Source organism: Rhinolophus ferrumequinum, chromosome 22, assembly GCF_004115265.2.
Source record: "Rhinolophus ferrumequinum isolate MPI-CBG mRhiFer1 chromosome 22, mRhiFer1_v1.p, whole genome shotgun sequence".
NCBI classification, from domain to species: Eukaryota; Metazoa; Chordata; class Mammalia; order Chiroptera; family Rhinolophidae; genus Rhinolophus; species Rhinolophus ferrumequinum.
In genome coordinates, this window is record NC_046305.1 from 15,360,902 (window position 1) to 15,384,230 (window position 23,329).

The following is a 23,329-nucleotide window of genomic DNA, read 5'->3' on the forward strand; positions in this document are numbered from 1 at the left end:
ACTCTCTTGACATATGTGATCACATTTATTTAATCTTCACAACATGTACCATGGGATAGGTAAGAGGGTCCCTATTTTTACAGATGAGGAAACAAAGTCTTAAATAACTTGCGCAAAGGCACAGAGCTGACAGAGCTGTATTTAAACCTTGGTCTGATTCCTGCACTTGAACCTTTAACCCCCATTCTACCCTGCTCGAAAGTTAGTCTCTGTCATCAAATTGACCTTGGGCAACTGGTCTGGGTTCACAGTAGCTCAGTTAACTACTGAGAAAGAAAGGCCACTGAATCTGGAGCTTGAGTGGAGGTCGTCACCAGAAATCTCCAGGGTCTCAGAGTCCATCACTCGTTGACCACACCCTTTGCAGATGGAAAAGACTCCTGAGTAGGGACAGAATATTTAGAACGAGGAACAAAGCTCTTTCTACCAATTTTGTAGTAAGCCCTCCAGCTCAGTTTTTGCTTTTTCTAATTTCACACATGGGCACGCAAAATTTAGCAACGATTATTTGAGATAATTGCCTGAATTTATGCCCCCCCTTTTTTTATCTAAAGTGCATGAAAGGGTACCAATTGAAGTTCCTGGGTGGCCATCCCTTGTTGCTCTTTCTGTGGTCTACACTGGAGCACACACCATCCAGCATACAACATATTATATCAGCCCAGTCATGCTTGGAAAAGTATTTGAGAGATTGTGCTTGGACTAAATCCTAACGCTTTTTTATAGTTTCTCCTGAACTTCTTCCATTGCTACAGCCATCATCCAAGCACGACCTCACTCACCACATGCTTGGGCTGTTTCAGTAGTTTTCACTCATGTGCTCTTAGTCTTGCCTCTTTCAGGCTCATTATGCACACTGTTGTCAAAATAATTTTCTTCCTCAAGAACAGCTCTGTTCTCAACCCTAACAGTCAAGCTTGACACTTAAAGGGCTTTACAGTTTAAGTGCTTTCATATTTGCTAAATCCATTTTATATCTTCACTTTTTTTTGTTGTTGTGTTTGTTTGTTTGTTTTCACAGATGAATAAACTGAGTGCTCGCTTCGGCAGCACATATATTATAGATGAAGATAATGAGACCAGCCCAGAGGTAGACGTACCCAAGGTCAAACAGTGAGTGATTGGTGGAGCTAGAACACAGTTTGTAGACCTTTTGACTTCAGATTCAATATTCTTAATAATCTTTACATGACATTCTGTTGCTTTCAAATGTTCTTGCTGAGAATAAGCACCTAAGATTTCCCCTTGCCTCATGCTGTGATTTGCAAGATCAATCTCTTCATACCTTATAACCCATTTACTTCTGTCACTTTTAAAAGATCTAGCCTCACGTCATTCATCCACAAATTTTCTGTAAAGCTCCTAATGTACTAATGAGTAAGTACACGTAGAGTGATGAGCACAGCGCTTTCAATATGTGTCAGACATTATTGTCATACCCCCTCTGCAACCCACTGAAACTCTCCCGGTCTGATCTCTGAAACCCCAGTCTGTAATCTGCAATTAACAAGCTTTCTGGCATTTTCCCTTCACTTCTCTTGAATGTCTCTTGATTTTCTTTTGAGGACACTGTCTCCCTTTTGCAGTCAGAGTGGAAGCTGATCTTTCTCATACCCCGCAACTCACTGTTTCTCTTTCATTCTTCAAAACTCCCAGGTTCAATGAGGAAATGTTAGCACCCTAGACTTCATCATCATGCCCCTTCAGCCACTGACCACTCCCGCCTCTGGCTCGTGGTCTCACTGTGCCTACCATCGTTCTGAGAAATCTCAGCAGCCACATGGAGATGCATTCAGGAGCCTGTTGACTTCTAGGTCTATTACCTTAGCACCAACAATTATGTTTTCAGGGACCCACTACCTTGTCTGCGTCCATCGCACCCATTTTATGCCCTTGCTTCCATCAGCGCCCAACCTAGATCTCATGATCTAGCACTCTAACTGTTCCTTGTAAAGACTCTTGAATCTCTTCTGTTGATCTTGTTTGGTAAAACCCCAATCCTGGTTAAACTCAATTGTCCACTTACTCAGCACCAAGAAAAATACTGCAAGAGAAATTCACACAGTTGTTTTGACTGAGTCATTTCAAAAGTACAACCACAGATGTCCAATTGGCACTCGACACTGCCAAATGATGCAACATTTGAAAATTTCCATAGAAATTTACTTCCATAGAAAATTTACTCTCGCACTCTCTGGGAGATCTATTTTCTCGCTCCTGAAATCTCCTGCATCTCTCTTGAGCTGATGACCGGACTACATATATCATAGAGAAAATATTCAAAGTCTAATGAGACCTGTCATTTCCTTCAACCTCAAGGAAACCCAGCTGTATCTGCACCTACACATTCTGCCATCCACACATCAGCCATAGTGGAAGAAGCATCCCTGTTCTTATCTAGGACAACCTTTCCAGCTTTGCTGGGTTTTCTCAAGGACTTCAGCCTTACAATCATCAAGTTCCACTTATATGTTGGATCCTTCTCATTAGCATACAAACATGCTAAAATCCTATCTTAAAAAAACAAGCAACACAAAAAGTAAAACAACCTCTGCTTTGATCTGTCGCTCCGTTCCAGCCACCATTCTATTATTCTATTCCCCAGCCCCAAAAGATTCCACTTTCTCATCTCCCCCTGGTCCTCTTTTCAGCCCACTCCAATGGGCTTGTGTCCCCACCATCCCACTGAAGGGGCTCTTACCAAGGTTATCACAGATCTCTATCTTAACAGAACCAATGATCAATTCCCTATCTCCTTTTACTGGACTTCTCAGCAGCATCTGGCTCCTTCTTGAAACACTTCTCAGTTTTTCCTTCCAGCTTTCTGGCTGTTCATCTCCCCCAAGGGATCTGTCCTCCTCCCTGCCCGCTTCTCTTTCAGAGTCCTATGACTAAACAAGTTCACACTGTTCCATGGTTTCAATATCCTTTTAATGCTAATGACTCTCAAAGGTCTCTTTCCAGCTGGAGTCTCCCCCTGAACTCCAGACTCATATAGCCAGATAGCCTCACCTTTTCATTCAGATGGTCAATAAATACCTTAAGTTACATCACTGAGACTTCTCTCCCCAAATCTTTTCCCATGAAGCCTTTCCTATTTCATTAAATGGTATACTGGGCCAAAATCCTGCGGTCATCCTAGATTCCTCTCTTTCCTTTGTGGGCTGCATCCAGGGCTCCGTAAGTCCTGTTGGCTCTACCACCAAAATATATCCTCAATCCTCCTGCTTCTCATCACCTCCCTGCTATAACCTGCATCTCAACCACCACCACCTCTCACCAAGAGAGGGGTACTGGTCACCCTACACTTTAGTGTCTGTGCCACAGTCTGAGTGATCTTTCTAAATGTACAAATCACATCATGCCACTGCCCGTCCTCCACCCCGCGTGGAATCCCATTACTCTTAGATTAAAATCCAAATTCGTTACTGTGGTCACATGATCTGGGCAATTCTTCCCCATGACTTCCTCTCCTTCTACTCAATTTCTCATTCTGTGTATTCCAACCGCATTGGCCTTTTGTTCCTGGAGCACCTCAAGCTCTTTCTTAACAGCCTTTGCATGTGTGTTGTTCTGCTTGAAACACCCTTCCTCCAAATATCCATGTGGATTCTTCCTTGATATATCGTCTATCTCTCTGTGCTGGAATATAAATTCCTTGATGGCAGAGCTTCTGTCGTTTTGTTCACTGCTGTATCACCAGCATGTCGAATAATCCATGGAACGTAGTGTTTAATAAATACTTATAGCCTGACTCTCTCTTCTGAAACCTTCCTTGGCTCCTTACTACTTTTAGGATGGGCGTTCTGTTTTAGCTGAGCCTTCCAGGACTACAACAGTGAAACCACCCCAACTCTCCAACTTCATTTCCTTCTATTGATTAAAGCCAACTCTCTTCCAGGGTGAGAATGATTCTTTTTTTTTTTTTTTTTTTTTTTTTTTAGTTTCAGGTGTACAAAACAGGATTATGATTAGACATTTACATAGCTCATAAAGTGATAACCCCAACAAGTCTACTACCCAGCTGATACCATACATAGTTATTACAATACCACTGACTACCCTCCCTATGCTGTTACTTTACATCCTGTGAATATAAATGTATATATATATATGTGTGTGTGTGTGTGTGTGCGCATATATATGTACATATATATGCACACACATATATTATATATTATATATGTATTTAGTTATAATTGACATTCAGTATTATTTTATATTAGTTTCAGCTGTACAGCACAGTGGTTAGGCATTTATATAATTTATGAATTGATCACTTGGATAAGTCTGGTACCCATCTGACACCATACATAGTTATTACAATATTTTGACTATATTCACCAAACTGCATTTCACATCGTTATGGCTATTTTGTGACTACCTATTTATACCGCCTAATCCCTTCACCTTTCTCACCCATCCCCCTAAGCCTTTTTCCATCTACTGTGTTTCCCCGAAAATAAGACCTAGCCGGACAATAAGCTCTAAAGTACATTTTGGAGCAAAAATTAATATAAGTCCCGGTATTATATTATATCATATTAATGACCCTATTTTGTTATTTTACAGTAAAATAAGACCGGGTCTTTTATTAATTTTTGCTCCAAAAGACGCATTAGAGCTGATTATCTGGCTAGGTCTTATTTTTGGGGAAACAGGGCGGCAACCATCAGTTTGTTCTCTGTATCTATGAGTCTATTTCTGTTTTGTTTGTTCGTTTATTCTGTTCTTTAGATTCCACACATAAGTGAAATCACATTGCATCTGTCTTTTGCTGTCTGACATACTTCATTCAGCACAATACCCTCCAGGTCCATCCATGCTGCCACAGATGGCAAGAACCCAGCCCCTTCCCTGGCCGAGCAATATCCCATTGTATATATGTACCACCTCCTCTTTATCCACTAATCCATCATGGAAACTTAGGCTGCCTCCACATCTTGGCCATTGTAAACAATACTGCAATGAACATACAGATGCACACGTCCCCTCAAAGTAGTGTTTTGGGTTTCTTTGGAAAATTATCTAGAAGTGGGATTACTGGGTCCTTCTTTGTCACTTGTTATAGCCTTTGTTTTAAAGTCTATTTTGTCTGGTATAAGTATTGCTACCTCAATTTTTTTTTTTTCATTTCCATTTTCATGAAATATCTTTTTCCCATCCCTTTACTTTCAGTGTGTGTGTCTTTTAATCTGAAGTGAGTCTCTTATAGGCAGCATATGTAAGGGTCTTATTTTTTTATCCACTCAGCCACCCTGTTTTTTTTATTTGAGCATTTAATCCATTTACATTTGAAGTAACCGTTGATAGATATGTAGTTATTGCCATTTTGTTATTCATATTTTTTATTTTATTTAATTAATTAATTAATTAATTAATTTTTATCTTAAAGAAGTCCCTCTAATATTTCTTGTAATACTGGTTTGGTGGTGAGGAACTCCTTCAGCTTTTTCTTTTCTGGGAAGATCTTTATCTGTCCTCCGATTCCAAATGATAGCTTTGCTGGTTAAAGTAATCTTCGCTGTAGGTCCTCATTTCTCATTACTTTGAATATTTTGTGCCAATCCCTTCTAGCCTGCAAAGCTTCAGTTGAGAAATTAGCTGACGGTCTTATGGGAGCTCCCTTGTAGGTAATGAATTGCTTTTCTCTTGCTGCTTTTAAGATTCTCTCTGTCTTTAACCTTTGGCATTTTAATTATGATGTATCTTGGTGTGGGTCTGTTTGGTTCATCTTGTTTGAGACTCTGTGCTTCCTGGGCTTGTATATCTAGTTCCTTCACCAGGTTAGGGAAGGTTTCAGTCATTATTTCTTCAAATAGGTTTTCAATTCCTTGCTCTCTCTCTTCTCCTTCTGGTACCTCTATGATGCGAATGTTGTTACGCTTGATGTTGTCTCAGTCACCCCTTAAACTCGTTTCATTTTTTTGAATTCTTTTTTTCTTTTTGCTGCTCTGATTGGGTGTTTTCTGCTCCTTTATCTCCTGATTCAATCCTCTGCTTTATCTAATCTACTGTTGATTTCCTCTAATGTATTCTTCATTTCAGTTATTGTAGTCTTTATTTCTGACTGGTTCTTTTTTATGGTTTCTATGTCCTTCTTTATGATTACTATCTCTTTATTGAAATTCTAAGTTCCTTAAGCATTTCTCATAGCCAGTGTTTTAAATGCTCTTTCTGATAGTTAGGTTGCCTCCATTTTGTTTATTTCCATTTGTGGAGGTTTCTCCTGTTCTTTTATTTGGGACATGTTTCTTTGCTTCTTCATTCTGGCTGCCTCTCTGTGTTTGCTTCTATGTATTAGGTAGATCTCCTATATCTCTCAGTCTTTGCTGGAGTGGCCTTATGTAGTATATGTCCTGTGTGGTCCAATGCTGCAATCTCCCTGATGTCCTGGGCGTGTGTTCCAGAAGAAATGTCCCTTGTGTGTGTTATGTGTATTGTCTTGTTATAGTTGAACCTGGATTGCTTTTGGTGTGTCAGTGGGTGGGATTGACTCCCAGGCTGACTGACTGTGAGGCTTGGCTTTATCCACAGTTTATATGAGCTGCTGTGTGGGGACTGATGCCTCTGGTGGGGTTTGCCTCACCGATCTCTTATGCCTGTTAAGTTCACCCTTTGGGTGTGCCTTTCGTGGGGCTAACCAGGCAGTGTTCTGGTGTGGTCTGAAGCTGGTCTCTGGGTGTGTTGTTTCTGATGTCTCTTGGAAGAGGCTCCCATGCAGGCCTATTTCAGCCTTGTCTGTGACCAGCCTTGGGCTATCTGGTAGGAGCTACATAGCTGTATGTGATTGGTTGCTGCCTGTGCTGGACTTGGAGGCATATGCGAATGGCCTTGCTGTGAACCGAGGCCAGCTGTCATGGGTATTGGGCCCGAGGCCACTTAGCAAAAGGCGCAGGACCCCCTGTGCCTGTTGCCACCTGCCAGCTACCTATAAGGCTCCGCCGGTGAAAGAACCTGCTTAGGTGCACAGGCCAGGCTGGTTGCCCCCATATTGAGAGTGCCTGGTAATGCAGCCCTAGGTAGGTGGGGCTAGGTTCCAGGGAGTTACATGGCACGGGCAGTGGTTTTTACAAAGTTAATGCAGTTTCGGTTCTTACACTGGTGCCAGGCCTGTGACCACTGTGCAAAAACGCCCTGAAAACACCTTGGCAATCCACTGCTTGCCTCAAGCTCCCAAATCCCTGAGAGCTGCCCAAGAGTAGTTGCAGCACAGGTTTTTGGTCACTGCCCAGCACCAAAAGTTTCCTGGGCTGCAGCAGGCTGTCCACTGCTTGTAACAGGCTTCCACAGCTTGTGGGGCGTAGCCCACAGGAGCTCCGTAGCCCGGAGTTTTCCAGCCAATGCAGTACGAGCTGTGTATAGCGGGGACCCAGGGTGTCACCAAGGTGGTGAGCATGTGCGGATTTTACCAGATCAATGCAGTCTCAGATTTGGCCCTTTCAGGGAGGGTTCAACATAGAAAAGATGGAGCCCTCTGGTAGGCTACCTGTGAGGCAGGCTCCACAGAAGGACAATGGCTGGTCCCTCCAGCCTTCGAACCGAAGCCTCACAATTCAGTCTTTCCCTCTATGTCTTGACGTCTTTCACGTTGCTGCCTCTCCAGGGGAGACCAGGTGAGTGTTTGCAAGCAAGTGAGTCTGTGTGCAGTCCCTCTAAGAGGGTGTCTGGGTGTCTAGACACCTTCAGTCTCACCAGGATGGACAGTCAGAGTCCTCACTGATTTTCATTGCCAGATGTTGTGGGACTCCTCTTCCCTGTACAGGAACCCTTAGCTGGGGAGCCTGGTGTGGGGCTGGGACCCCTCCCTCCTTTGGGGTGTTCAACCACTCTTTGTGGGTTTGGCGTCAGCCCATTTTGCATCTCCGCCCCTCCTACCAGTCTCATTGTGGCCTCTTCTTTAGATCCTAAGTTATAAGTTCTTTTGATCTAAGTGGTAAGTTCTGTTCAGCTAGTCTTCAGATGATTCTTGAGGTTGATTGTTCTATAATTTACTTGTAATTTTGGTGTGATCCTGGGAGGCAGCAGGCACAGGGTTTACTTAACCTGCCATCTTGGATCTTCTAGGAATTCTTTTTGAACAATGTCTTTGCTCAGCCTGTTTCCTCTGTGAATAGTGCCCTCACCATATCACTCCTTTGGTTTAAATTCCACACTATGATCAAAGCCCAGCTTAAAAACCACTGGGACTTGACACTTTTCTAGATCACACCAGCCCACAGCAATCTCTCCCTATTCCAAATTTCCTATTGCTCTTATATTGTTCACAAAGCAGTATACTACATCACTGGAGTCTTTTTATGTCTGTTTTCTCTCCCCATTTAAATATTAACACCCGAAAGAGGGAACTGGTTATAACATGTTTTGAATTTCCAGTACCCTCATAGAGCGATTCACATATTGCAGGTAGGCATTCAATGTTTGCCCACGAACATAATGCCTGTTCTAATGCTTCACTGGTTGTAGTCCATTAGCAGCTCTTTATTTTCTGCTCACTGGGTTCCAGAGGCTGTGCAAAGTGCTTTTAACATCTATTTCGTCTTTTCTAAGAACACTTTACAGATATGATTTCATCATCACCATCCTTTTATTAATCCTACATGGTCCTCTGGCTGATATTTCTGCATTATTACCCTCAAAGATTTATTTTCCAATTATTTTCTTGTTCCAGTTATGTTCTATCTTTTAAAATTCAGAATCTGAAAATTTAACAAAACTATAATTAGACAAGGCAAATACAAGAACTAAATAAGAGGCCACTAATAGAGTGCCTGTAGCCAGCATTCTCTGACCACAAGAGTGTCATCCTAAATCCAGATTTCACCTGGACATTTCTCTGCAAAAATCCCTTTAAACACTCCTCTCCTTTCAAGAAAAGTCCAAAATCCTTCTTATACATTAGAGGGCCTTTTGGCTGAGTTCCTGCCCACTTTCTAGTCTCCCTTCCCGTTGCACCTCCCCAACTCCCCCCACCCCACCCACATATGCATAACCTACGCTCTAGTGACAAATAACAGATTCTTCGTGAACATTCAGTGCAAATATTCCCTCCTTTGGGAAGCCATTTCCGACATCCTTCCCTAGGCGGGGTGCATCGTTATTTTCTCTTTCAGCCACCATTGCACATGATACATAATAATTAGTGTAGTTACTGATTATTGAGCAATTCTGATTATTTACCAATTATGAACTCATGCTAGTTATTGCTAGAGGCAATAACAACACAGTGTTTAAGGACATGAGCTCTGAAGAGAGAGAGATCGGTTCAAATCCCAGGCTGTCATTTGTTTAGCAGAATGATCTAGGTCAAGTTACGTAAACTCATTACACCTCAGTTGCTTCATCTTTAATATGGGGATTAAAAAACAAACAAAAAACCCTTTCGTTGAGTTGTTATAAGGGTTAATGAGACCATGTACAAAAAAATGATTATTTGTTACATCATAAGCTGTAATTAAGTTCAAATCATAATTATTATTATTAGACCTTTTTATATATATCATGGAGAATCATCCCCAAAACACTAAACGTTTTCATTAACTCCATTTCACAGTGAAAGAGGTTAGATGACTTACCCAAAGTACAAAGTCACATAATTAGAAAGCAGCTAAGTTAGAGTTTAAATCCACACCGCAAAGCACCGTTATAGCCCTTATGACTGTGTGTAATGTAATTGTGTACCCAGCTCTCCACCTGGACAGGACGCTCCTTGAGGGTAAGGACTTAGTCATATTCATATCTTACGCAGGAAACGTTCAAGAATAAATGAACAAATGAATAGCCAAGGTAGACTGATGGCTGTGAGATTCCAGTCCTGGGAGAGGGGAGAAGTGGCTGGTGCTGTCACAGTGGTAGTAGGACAAGAGCCATCACCAGGCTCATGGGTCACTCACTCATTGCTTCTATCTGCACGTGGATGAGACTGTCAACATCCTCTTGCAGAGTCTGATGGGGCTTCAGGGGGATGGGCAGGTAGCCGTAGTGCTCTCGGTTGCAGAGGTACATCTGGATGCCTGAGAACCCAAGAGAGTGACAAAGCCAGCCAATCAGAAAACACACTTCTCAGTACTGTAGTAACAGCTATGGAAAAAGAGGCTGGACTGTGACTGATGCTTGGTTTGGTAATAAAATGGAACAAGTAGCTGTTTCAGGCACTATCTGGAGACCTCAGAAATGCTCCTTTATTAAGAAAGTATAACACAGCATTGGGGGCTAATAAAAACCCTGGGCCATTCTTCAGCTCAGAGGAAATTGAGTTTTTCTCTCTGAAGAAAAAGCATACTTGTGGCCTGAAATGAACACAAAGGCATGAAGGGATCAAAAGGGAGGCAAGGAATTCCCATTCCAGAAAACAGAATAGAACACTGTAATCCACCTACAGGAAATAACGAGAAAATGAGGAATAAAATGCATATTTGATATGAAAGCAAACAGGAAAATCCTGTAAGGCTGACAGATTAATGAAGTTAAATCTAAGCATACGTAGAACAAAAAAACTTTTAAAAAAAAAATTAGGACATTAAAAATTCTCCATGACTCTCCTTGGTTTTGTTTCTTCTCTTAGCAGGCATGGATTTGGAGCTAACCAATGGACATGAAACGTCTATAATAGATTCATAAAGGGACAAAAGAAAGTCTGCATTTCAAGTCCTGTTACGAAACTGCCAGAAATATGCCACAGTCCTCTTTTATATTCAACACTGGTCTTCACAGCCCCAGCTGCCTAACTCCAAGAGTTATACAGCATCTGTGTTCAACCAGGTAGCTACAAATATAGGAATCAAGATGGTCTCATATAGATCCAGGAACTGACAGTCCTGACTAATGAAAAGATTTGCTCAGTTGAAAGGATGAGTCTGCCAAGCTCTGGTCTATGTGTCCAAACTTCTGATTTGTTCATTGCTATAATCATCTATGCTTTCCAGAGAGAGCATTACCTGCATAGGGCCTTCTCTGTTTTGTGCAGATGAAGTTTCCTGCAGTTAGCTGTATCACCTGCCAAATCAGGTGAAGCTGTCTCGTGGCATTAACAGAGAAGAACAGGAGAAGAAAAGAGCTTTTATCCTCCCCTTTGCTGAATCTGGCTTGAATCAGGGCTTGTCCACCAAGCCCTGTCACTTCTCTTGCCTTCACCAAGCAAACTCACTAGCTCTGCTGTTTGCCCCCATGAGTGCTTGTGGGGCACTTCAAACCAATCTGTACCCCCCTGCAAAGTCGTGATGAATTCAGGAAGAAGAAGGAAAATTATTTCATATTTAGATTGCCTCTCTACCTTAATTAGGTCAATCCTTTTACCATTCAACTTTGCCAAAGCTTCAGTAAGAAGGGGAGATGAGACCTAGCCAAGCTATCCGTCAAGTGTGAGGGGACAAGGGAGGCATTTTCAGACATGCAAGATCATAAATATTTACTTTTTATCACACTTTCTCAGCAAGGTTACCAGATGCTGTGGAAGAAGGAGAAGAGGGAGAGGACAAGAGGAGGAGAAAGATTATAAGCAACAAGGAAGACCTGGGACATAGTGAAGAGAGGAGTCAATGGAGAAGAGAAGAGAAGGGGGTCCCAGGTTGAGAGCTGGGGCACCACTCAGATGAGAGTCTATTAGAGACTCCAGAAGAGACATCTTCACAAACACAAAAAGGACACCTGATAAATCTGACCATTCCATGAGAAGTTTTAGACAATTAGGTATCAGTTTTGGATTGTATTAGTAATAATAAAACTAAGCCAAAAAAAAAAAAAAGGAGGCAATTCTTAAGTTAGATAAGAAAGGAAAACTAACCATGGCCTATAAATGACACAGCTTAGAATTAGGTTCACATGATTATAACAACAAACTGACTGTTGATCTATCTTAATTACCACATAACTATATCGAGAGGACAGGGTGATGGGAAGAATGTGTTTGCATGGAGGGGGCAAAGGAAGGAGAAAGCGCTAGCTCCTCGTCTTCTATAGTGGAGAGTCAATAGATTCCTAAAGTAAAACCAGAAAAGCAAGAAGTAGCAATATGAGTATGTTATTTAGAAACACGGGTGTAAATATTATACTTGTATCATCATCTGGGAGTTAAAAGTGTTTGACTTCCAGAAGAGGAAACTGCCAGCTGCCTTATGGTTCAGTGCCTGGTATGCAAGTTGGGTGAGGCAGGGTCTCCGTGAGTCAGCACGGTGCTGCAGCAGAGCTCACAGGCCAATCAGATTCAGATTTGGCCTGAGAGGGCGGGCTCAACACAGTAAAGATGGCGTCTGCCTGCCGGCTGCACGGGAGCAGGGCTCCACACGGGTAAAATGGGCGCCATCCCTCCAGTCCTTGCCTGAAGTCACACAACTTAGTCTCTCCCAAGTCTTTGACACCTCCAGAGTCACCATCATTCCGCCAGAGTCCAGGGTGAGTACCTGCGCGGGCCCTTTAGAAGGATATCTGGGTTTCCCACAGCCTTCCGTCGTACCCGGGCGGTCGGAATCCCCACTGTTTTTCACAGCCAGAAGTTATGGGGGCTCTTCTTCCTGGCGCCAGTACTCTGGGCTGGGGAGGCTGGTGTGTGGGCAGGGGTCCCTCTCTCCTTCGTGAGGAACCTCTGTAGCTAAGATATCTCTCCCGATTTTCAACCACCACGTCGGGGTTTGGGGCCGGCCCCATTTCGTGTCTCTGCCCCTCCTACCAGTCTCCATGGGGCTTCTTTATATCCTTAATTATAACACTTCTGTTCAGCTAGACTCAAATGGGTCTCCAGGTTGATTGTTCTGTAATTTAGTTGTAATTTTGCTGTGTTCATGGAGTTGGGCAAGCACAGCGTTTATCTATGCCGCCATCCTGGATATCATAGCTGTTTGTTGCTTTATTGATTATAACCATTCTAAGAGGTGTAAGGTGATATCTCATTGTGGTTTTTATTTGCACTTCTCTGATTGTTAGTGTCATTGAGCATCTTTTCATATGTCTATTGGCCATCTCTATGTCTTCTTTGTGGAGAAATGGCTATTCAGGTCTTCTGCTTATTTTTTAAATTGGATTGTTTGGTTATTTTTGGTGTTGAGTTGTATGAGTTCTTTATAAATTTTGGATATTAGGAGAGCTTTTTTACTCCTCCAAATGACAGTCATTCTTTCCTGTTTTGACTCCTGACCTATTCACAGTTTGTACCAACAGTGTAACCCTCAGCTTTCACTATTTCGTAGCTATTAGTTATGTTTCCACATGTAAAGGTTTTATCTCCCCAAACACAGAGCCTAACACAATGCTAGGCACAAAAGTCATGCCTAGGGCACTGAATTCTCTCACCTTCCTTTTCTACCTCTCCTTTCCCCAACTGAATCACCAAGCAGCTTTGGGCCTCAGCATCTGCTTTCTGTGTTCGGGGAGGAGCTATGAGAAGAAGTCTGACCAATAAAGAAAGAAGGCTAAGTGAACAGGCCAAGCAAAGGGCAGAGCTGAAACTTTCCTACCTAGCCTGTGTCACTCATCCAGCCCTAAATCCAGTTTTTGGTTTAAAAGAATTTATCATAATAATTTAGTGCATGAGTCACAATAATGCCTTGTTTGGCTATAAAGGGGGACTCTGTTAAGCAAGCATCATTACTGTATGTTAATAGTTCACTTTCTTGGAACATCCTCACTTCAAGCTCTGAAGCACAGGGACTGGCACAACTCAAAGAAATGAGAAGGTCCTGAGTCTGCTTCCCATCCTGGAGAGGTCAGAGTAAATCACAGACCAAGGTGAAAGAAGCAGTTTCCATTAACATTGACACAAGAACCTTCTTGAAAACTTCCAATCCACATGAGACTAAGAACCTTGCTCTTGCCCTGACACAGGCCTGAAAAATGCCTACACCTTGCCAAAGGGTCTAAATGGCCCTAGCAGTTAAGAGAAAAAATCAGCCTTCTTTCCACATTTCCACTAAATATTCTCACTCTTACCAAGTCCACACCAGATGAGTGGGACACCTGTGGGTTTAAGGGGGTCTGATGAGTTGCAGCTTGAATTTGCATTAGCGTTCTCACCTGCCGACAACCTGCTTCAGCTCCCTGGGCTGTCTGCATGACCACACCACCCTAACTAATTTAGACGGGCACAATGAGTTTATTCACCATCTGCCTGGTTCCCAAACTCACTTTGGCTAGTGATCAAGTGTCATATTTCTGGCTCATTGATAATGGGACCTGGTTTCTGGCAGGAAGGTCTGAACGATCCGGAGAATAAACCTTTGCTTTAGGAATGTCATGTATCTTCCTGTTGAACTGCTTTAGTGAATTACGTCCTCCCTGACTGCACGTGCAGGTGACACACGAGAAATGACTTACCTTCCTACTGACTCGTCTTCTTCAAAAAGCCTACAGATCCCACTGGAAACTTAAGTCTGGCTTTGTCTTTCCTTCCAGACTGAGGAATGTGGCATACATTGCTGGTTGCCTCCCCAAATCTGCCCTCTCCTTCTCCTCGAGTGAGAGAAGTACGGCTCTATACTGCACGAAGACAACATTCTGAGCCTCCCTTATGGCTAGATGTCATTCTGTGACTAAGTCTGGCTACTAGGATATGCACGGAAGTGACATGTTCAACTTCTGGATTGTACCCGTCAAGGTTGAGTGAAGGACAGTGCCCTCTCCTCTCTGATTGTCACCAGTTGGCTAGAATGTATCCATACTAATGAGACATCTTGGATCATACAATTAATGACCATACGTCATGGAGCGTCGAAAAGCAATAGAGAAGGAGCCTGGGTCTCTGAAAACATGGTGGAACAGACTTTTTTGAGAAGAAATAAACTTCCATATTTTTAAGTATGGGGTCTTTGCCAGTGCTGTTTGGGTCACTGTTACTGTTTTCTAATTCATAAAGGGACTCCTGTAATGGACAGAGCGATGCAGTAGCACCACAGAGAACCCATCACTTGCCCATGGCTCCCACTACCACCACCATTCCCACATGGCTCAGAAAAAAGAATAGATTCCTGGGTAGAGGCCATTGGTGCTTACAGGGACAGCAACGCAGAGGGTGCTGGTGTGGTTACAGCAGACAATTAATTCATTGTCTCTACCACTACCTGAAGAGGTAGTCCGCTTCCATACATAGCAGTACTTTTAGGAAGATACACAAAGCAAAGGAGCTGGTTATTGGCAGTGTTTCCACGGGGGCAGGCCAACCGGATATAAACCAAACCGTACCTGCTTGCCTGCTGGAGAAGGCGAAGACGATGATGTCATCAAAGGTCCAGGTGTAGTCCTGGTGTGGGGGATAGAACACCAGCTTGTCAGAGGCTTCCTTCCTGAGGTCAATCAGGAACGTGGAGTGGACCATGGGCACAGGAAAGCAGCCCACCCTCTTCCATTCTCTAATCTGAATGTAGTCCGGCGTCCGTTTGTAGAAGCCCTGCAAAGAGCAAATAAGTGAGCTATGTTCTCTGATCTGAGCACTTCATCTCTGGCAGTCATCCGCTAGCTGATTCCTTCTAAGTCATCACCAGTTAAATCAAAGTCCTTAAGCAAAGTCACTTTCACGCTTCTTCTTTTGGCCTAAGAATTTCCAATTGAGCTCAAGAATTGCGATTTCCATATAAAACAGTACTAAAAAGGTGGTGTCAGAAATATTTTTGCTTTCAACATATCCTTGATTTAAGAATTTCTTAAAAGTGTATTTTGTTGACTTATGATTGAACATGAAGTATGAGCATGAAGCAGTGGTAAAGCAGAGCAATGAAGAGCACAGTTTCTGACGTCTGCCTGCCCGAGTTCAAATCCCACTTCAGCTACTACTGTCTGTAGGTATTGGTCACGTTACTCAACCTAGTTCCTCATGTTTGTAAAACAGGAATGATGGCACTAGTATCTACCTCACGGTGTTGTCTGTAAAAAAACATGGGTTCTCGTAACACTTCCACTTAGGAGTATTCTTCCAAGGGATAAAGAAAACACTGGTTCTTTAAAGAACTGTCTAAGAATGCATGTCAAATAAAAAGTTCTAGACAACGTAGGAACAATACTCTCAGAGTGAGAAGCTTGGAGCATTCCTGACGATGATGAATTACTGAATATCCTGGGGGCAGGGAAGAAAGAAAGAGTTCATACACCTCCTGCAGACAGGCAGAGGAGATAGTTGTGTCTTTTTTTCCACATAAATTGAATGTTGTAGGTAGTAATTCTTGTTCACTGGCTCGCCAACAACGCCAGGGTCGGTTGTTTTGGATGTGTTTAAAGGCTCTGGAAACCAGGGCCTGCCTTAAGCTTATGAAGTCACTGGCTGTCCTAGCAGAAGCCAGCCCTGGGGATGGCAGCCAGCCAAAAACAGAGGGAGACAAATTAGAATTGCCCTAAGTTGCTCAGATTTTTACTTTTACTGTGCAAAATAAGAGAGTACATTTCTCCTGTTTGTTTTTAATGATGAAAGTAAATAAGGAGATAATAGAGCCCTGGAGGCTGCAGTCACTTCTTGCTCGGGTCAGTGCGTAACCCATTAAAAACAACCCTCGAGTGATGCTGCCACATGAAACACTGCAAATTATTAACTGAGAGTATATGAATTCAGACGAACCTAATATAATGTTTTCTCACCAAGAAGTGAATGACTTGTATAATATGAACTTAATGCTTTCCTAAAAGAGATGTGGATAATAACATGCATTCCAAACCTCTTGGAACTGTGGGAAATAATTGTAATAAAAGAGGGATGTCTCATCCAGTAGTGTGCTAGAGCCACTGAGTGTTAAATTTTCAGGAATTTTGCAAGCCAGTTGTTATGTTGGTAGCTGTAAAAGTAAAAATCAAGTGTATCCCCACCATTCTAACAGCACCACAGATGTCAGCTTTGCATGTTTTTAATAATTATCTCATCAAGTGGCTATACCGCAATGTACTCCATCTTTCCCCTTAGCTCAAACAACATTTAAGTTGTTTGTATGGTAAGCGTACTCACACCATGAAAATTGGAAAATTTTCAAATTTACAAATCAGGATTTCCCCCCCCCCCCCCAGAGAACCAGTTATTAAACACTTCTCAGCACTGGCCTCATTCTTCATCCAAAACCAAACCAAATATAAAAGAAGGACTCAAAATTTGGGGCCATTTGGGTACAAGACCACATTCAACATACATTTTTTTTTCCCCTAAGCACATCTTTATCCTACATTGATATATACTACAACAATCAGTTTAATTTATCTCTCTAATTCATTAACTAAAGAATAAAAAATGGAACCAGCCATAAGCATTCACCTTAAGAGATCTCTAGACTTTGAAGATTTTACAATGGGAAAGAAAGATGATGGAAATAAAAAATTCTGCTTTTAACTTGAATTTTGTGAAAACAAGCTACCATAGCAGTTCTAATTATCAGATCTCTTTGGAAATAAATTTGGAAACATATTATCAAAGGTCATCAAAATATTTATACTCTGACTCGGTCATTCCACTTTGCTACCCCAAGGAAATAATATCAAATATAGAAAGAAAGAATTCTATTAATCACAATGGTCATTATGATAGTTACAAGCTGCAAACAACTTAAATGTTTTTAAAGAGAAAGGTTAAGTAAATTGCATTACAAACACTTGATGATATAGTTATTAAAAAAAAGCAAATTGATTTAGAGGGATAGGGATTAACATGTTTTTTGGTTTTTTTTTTACTTTTTTCCATTTTCCTATTTTTCTACAGAGTTCTCATGTTTGCTTTAATGACAAAAACCTATATATATATATATATATATATATATACATATATATATATATATATATATATATATTTTATATATATTTTAAATCTCTGAATCAGGGAGTAAAAAAGTACAAGTCCCAGCAAGGTTTATTGGTTAACTTAAAGCTTCTAATGTTAAGCTCATTAGCATATTTTCCTCATAGTTCATTAATACAGACGCTCTCACTGGGTTGTGGCATTGGACCTGGATTTACCTCCTTTCCTGAAAATGCTTGCTCTAAAATGACATGCATGTTTCAAGGGAGGAAATGAGAAAACGGTTAATAGGGCTACTGTTGACACCTGGCTGTCTTGTTATAACTCATAGCCTTAAGTCATTAGCCAAAGACTTGCCTGAGGTGTGATTCCGCACCAAAAATTAGAGTACAGGCCCCGAGACTCCAGCATGGGGGCCACAATGGTTTTGTTTTCTGCAATCATTAGATTGAGGGTCTGTGGATTAGTCAGGAAGTTGTCAACATCTATGAACTAGGGAAAAAAAAAAAAGGATAAAGTCAGGTGGAAAGGTATTTTTCCATAGTGGGTTCAAGAATCACCCAACACTTCTGAACGATCACGGGAACTTGTTCATGAGATAGGGAACCAGCTATCTCCGTTCTCGTTATGGAAACCCAGTGTAGCTGATGGTTTTCATTCAGGCAAACTACCCTTAGTCTAACTCACACATATTCAGCTCTGCAAAAGGCACCAAGCAATAAATCGGTGTTACCACACTGAGCACACACTCAGTCAGGACTCAACCTACAAGATAGTAACGGCTCCCACGCCCTGTAAAGGTCATTCAGAAACACTTACGGAGTGCCCACTATAGGTACAAATGGACAGACCTATTTAGGTTGTCTATAGTAATGCCAACATGGTCCAAACCAGACCCGTCGATGCTATTTTAATGTTACAAGTAGTATTTTTGTTTAAAGTCCATTATACCAACCCATGCTGACCAATGAAGCTACGTCCCATTCTTAGCAGAAGTCCGTGTTAACATGGATTCATTTATAGGGACAGCATAACGAGATTCTATCTTATAAAATAACCATTCACATTGAACTGTACACTTAAAAATGATTAAAATGGTAAATTTTATGTATATTCTACCACACACAAAATAATCAGAAACTTTTGTTCTAATGACAGTCAATCTGTTTACCAAAAATTTTGCAGTTCAGCATTCATACACTCCAGTGACATTGAAACAGCTATACAATGTTAAATATTGTATCTTCAGTACAATTTGAAAACTTCTATGAAATTATTTGTATTGAGAGTGTGTGTGATAAATCGTTGGGCTGATTTTTGTTGTAATTGAGGGCCTAGCGATGGACACAAGTCCATAAATACTCCCGTTAGGAATCAGTCCAGTGACAGTGAGCAGATGTCAGTACGTTTCATGAGACAATATTGGCTTTATGGGTGTTATTCCTCATGTTGTACTAGAAAACATTTGCCAAAAGAAATCAATGAATTTTGAGGGTCACAGATGAAGACCTCGGTTCCCACAACCTTGTGGGACAATATGTCTCTGTCAACATTCAAAAAAGGGAAATGGGGACTGTAGCTACTTAGGAAGCTGTCCTTTGGGGTCAAGATGGGTTCATGGAGGACAGGATGGAATACAACATCGATTCCTAATCAAGTCCAGCACTTTCTGGACCATCCTCAAAGTTCTAAGGCAAGTGATAAAACCTCTTCATGGAGAGAAAGTCTCCATGAGAGCCTAGCATCCTGGGGAGCAACCGGGAAGCCTAGCAAGAGATGCCATTCCCCAAAACACTTAGGAGCAAAATGGGAGTGGAGTTTCAGAGCTGCTAATTTGAATCTCATTTTATATAATTAATTTCTCATCTCTCCAAAAGTCTAAAAAGTTAGTGAGACGCTATTTTGCTGTACCGTAGCATTCCCCGTGAACTACAATGCAAAGATTCAGAGTTTCTTATGCCTGTTATATGGAAGAGTTCGAAGCATTCAGGAGCTTATTCACTTATTTAGTGAAAATGCATGTCAGAAGTGGGTCTGAGATGAAATCCAGGTATCCCAATACTAAGTTCCCCAAATTTTCCCTTGTGTTTTTATTAAAAAGTAGGGAAGGTGGTGCCTCAACAAAAGATTGTTTTGATTGATCCCACGGTTCTAGTTTTCGGACAATTAATTTGGATACATTCTAGATAACAAGTGTCAAGAAATCAGACATCTGTTTTTACCAGAATGTAGTCTGACCATTTTTCCCTCGCAGTTCGAAGGGCTGCCTGTCGTAGTTTCATCACATGGGAAAACCGGGAGGCAGGCCAGTGCTTTGGTCCAATTTCATCAGGATAAGACCTAAAATTAATAATAATAGTAATAATAATAATAATAACATAATTATCGAGTGCGTCCATCTTCAGGCACTACGTACTACCTCATCCAGTGACCCTAGGAAGTAGACACTGTTAATGTTAGTATCATTCTCATATTACAGAAAAGAAAACCGGCACGAGGAGAGATGAAGGAACTTGCTGTTCACCATACACAAGAATCTTCATATGAGATATTCCAGTGGCTTCTAAATGGAGCCCATTGTGTCCCTACAAGGTTAAGCGCAGTCATCCCTCAGTCTCCATGGGGGGTTGGTTCCAGAATACCGAAATACGCAGATGCTCTAGTCTCTTATATAAAATGTCTTAGTATTTGTATACTATAACCTACATACATCCTCCATATTCTTTAAATCATCTCTAGGCTACTTATAACACCTAATCTATATGCTATGTAAATAGTTGTTAAACTGTATTTCTTAGGGAAGAATGACAAGAAAAAAAAGTGTGTACATGTTCAGTACAGATGCAACCCTCATAGGCCTAACTATGTAGTACACGCCAGCAAAAAGTGACAATCTTTTTTTCCAAATATTTTCGATCCGCAATTGGTTGAATCGGTGGATATGGAACTCACGGATATGGAGGGCCACCTTTATTACTATTCTCCCCATTTCACAGATGAGGAAATTGGTGTAGAGCAATTTAAGTCATTTGCTTAATGTTACTTAGTAAGGATCTGCACCCAGGCATGACCCCAAAGCTCACGTTCCTTAGACATGTTTTTATCCATTTAGCCATGAGATAAATTTGGAAATTTTCCAGCATAAAAATAGGAGTTTCCCAAGTTCCCTAAAGGATTCCACAGAACCTAACACACTGACGTCTCCCGGGTGAAGTGAGGTCACGGAGCAGATGTATGATGTCGTTGGGGTCTCTGTCAGCATCCACAGAAAAGCCAGGCCAGGACTGTTGCACGGCCACGTAGGCAAGCGGTTGGGTACCCTCGCGAACCCTTCTGAAAGCACCTAACTAGCGTGGACATTCACGCTGTCACAGTGGCCCCACTGTGGCCACATTTCAAGTTCTTGTACCCGCACTGGCAATACCTGTGCCTCAGTGAATAAAAACCCACACAAAAAAATGAGGCTGTAACTACACAAATAAAATGAATAAAACTATGTACTACACAGCAATTCGCTGGGATGTCTCCCCCAATTATTGCTCCAATGAAAATCAGTACAATTCCTGTTTTTCTGAATAGATTTGCCCCCAAAAAGCCTTCCCTAATATTTCTTACAGTGACTTTGGCATATTTAGTCAAAATCTGGCTACAGAGAAAATTACCAAAATGCAAGTGAGGTACATAAACTCTTTCTGGGCTATTCTAATTAGGCCAAATTCCATTATATATATTTTTTTAAAAAACTGTAACTAATATGACCCAACACATTTAATGAAAAAAGAAATACTGAAAATATTAGTTTTATCACCATAAAATAAAACAAAATCATTTTTAAGTTAAAAAAAACTGCAAGAGTGTGCAAAATTTTTTAAAGTGTTTAAATTTTGTTGTTAATTTTTGCTCAATATATAGCTCACACACTGGGATTTGATATATATATGCATATAGATGTATAATAAAAGCATATACAGAGAGACTAAGAATCACACACTGGGACTTGAGGTTACACACACACACACACACACACACACACACACACACACACACATTATATACAGAGACTAGAAGAACAAAAATTTGTTCTAGAATGGCATTTATTATTATAAAAAAAATTGGCTTTCAATAAATGACTTATCCCGAGGCAACTCAATTCATTCTACTTGTACAATTCCTTAAGTTGGAATTGTAACAGCTTTAGAAACATTTATAATAGTAAATTTTAAATACATTTATTCATATTCTCATTCACTCATTTGTGCATCCAACAAGTATTAATTTCATGCCTGCCAAAAACATAGCATTAGAGAAAATGTAACTTGTATATATTAGCGCCTGCCAAAGAACTGAAAAATTAGTTAGAAAAAAATGCATGAATTATATAGTTAATGTTAGTTAAGTGTATTATTGTGTCAAAAAGGATGATATAGAAAACAAGCAACACAAGTGTTGAGAGACAGGTAGATCTTTGTAACTGGAATGATTTGCAACAGCTTTCTGTAGTAGGTGGGGTTTGGGATAAGAACTGGTTACAGAGAAGAAAAGGTTTCCCAGGAGAGCAAAACTGCATGAGCAACAACTTGGGGTTGAAAAAAAAGAAACTTTCTGGATAAACCAGGTTTTCCTTTGGGAAGAAGTAGGAAATATAGGTGCATAGGTATGGGAGCTAATTTTAAGGGAACTTTAAAAAATATAAGTCTAGGGTATTTAAACTTTGTTCTGGAGGTACTAGATAGCCACTGGAGTCCTTTTAACAGAAAAATTAAATCAAGTTATTGGTATTTTAGATAGATTGATTTGACAGTATGGTATGTAGGATGACGTGAAGATGGAAACAACTAAGAAATTGCTATGGTTGAAACTGGAAATAACCTAAATGTCTGTTGGTAGGAGATTACTTAAAGAATTATGATACATCCATACAATGGATACTCTGCAGCCATTAAAATCATGAAGAAGCTCCTTAACTATTGCTGGGGAAAGATTCTGAAGATATAAGTGAAAAAGCAAGGTGTATGTAAAAAGTGTGTAAACTTTTCACTATGATCCCTCAGGTATAAAAGCTTTCTACTTAAAATATGAATAGATAATATCACTTTTAAAACATATACCTCTGTGATAATTTACTTGTGAACTGATGAGAACACAAACTTGGCTGGTACCTGCTAGGGAGTAAAAAGGAAGACTGAAATATGGAGTGCGGTCAAAGGAAGAAACTTACACTAGATGCCCAGATGAAAGACAAGGTAAGGTCACATACGCCTCAACGAGTGACAGCCTGCGTGGCTGCACATGGTTGAGGGAGGAAGGGTCAATGAAGAATTCACAAAATGTTCTCTTGCTACTCACTCAGGTTCATCCATAGGCCTCCACTCCACATAGTGGTAGAGTTTCTGTACGTTTTTCAACCACTCCCTGAGGATTTCTGTTGTATTATCCACGTTGTGATCAGTGGCTGCCCTGCGTGAGAGAAAGCACAATAGAGTTCAGTTATGTCATTCCAAGGAAGAGGGGGACATCCAAGAGGCCCCAAATTAACAGAAAGGAGAATGGCCAATTCTGGAAATTATACACATGAAAATGATTCCTATACAGAGGGTGCCAAAAAAAATGTATACACATTTTAAGAAAGGAAAAAAACTG

General features: G+C 41.0%; 1 protein-coding gene across 3 annotated transcripts in view; it reads right to left on the reverse strand.

Annotated features, from left to right (window-relative positions):
- The window catches only part of COLGALT2 (collagen beta(1-O)galactosyltransferase 2), an 86,546-nt gene that overhangs the window by 14,920 nt on the left and 48,297 nt on the right, over positions 1–23,329 (reverse strand). For all 3 annotated transcript variants that reach the window (XM_033092755.1, XM_033092753.1, XM_033092754.1), the window contains 5 exons: positions 23,036–23,146; positions 19,912–20,029; positions 18,047–18,181; positions 15,169–15,373; positions 9,894–10,013 (listed from right to left, as the gene is read on the reverse strand). In XM_033092755.1, the coding sequence (XP_032948646.1) occupies positions 9,894–10,013; positions 15,169–15,373; positions 18,047–18,181; positions 19,912–20,029; positions 23,036–23,049 (592 nt within the window). In that variant the 5' untranslated portion in view covers positions 23,050–23,146. The remainder of the gene's footprint in view (positions 1–9,893; positions 10,014–15,168; positions 15,374–18,046; positions 18,182–19,911; positions 20,030–23,035; positions 23,147–23,329) is intronic.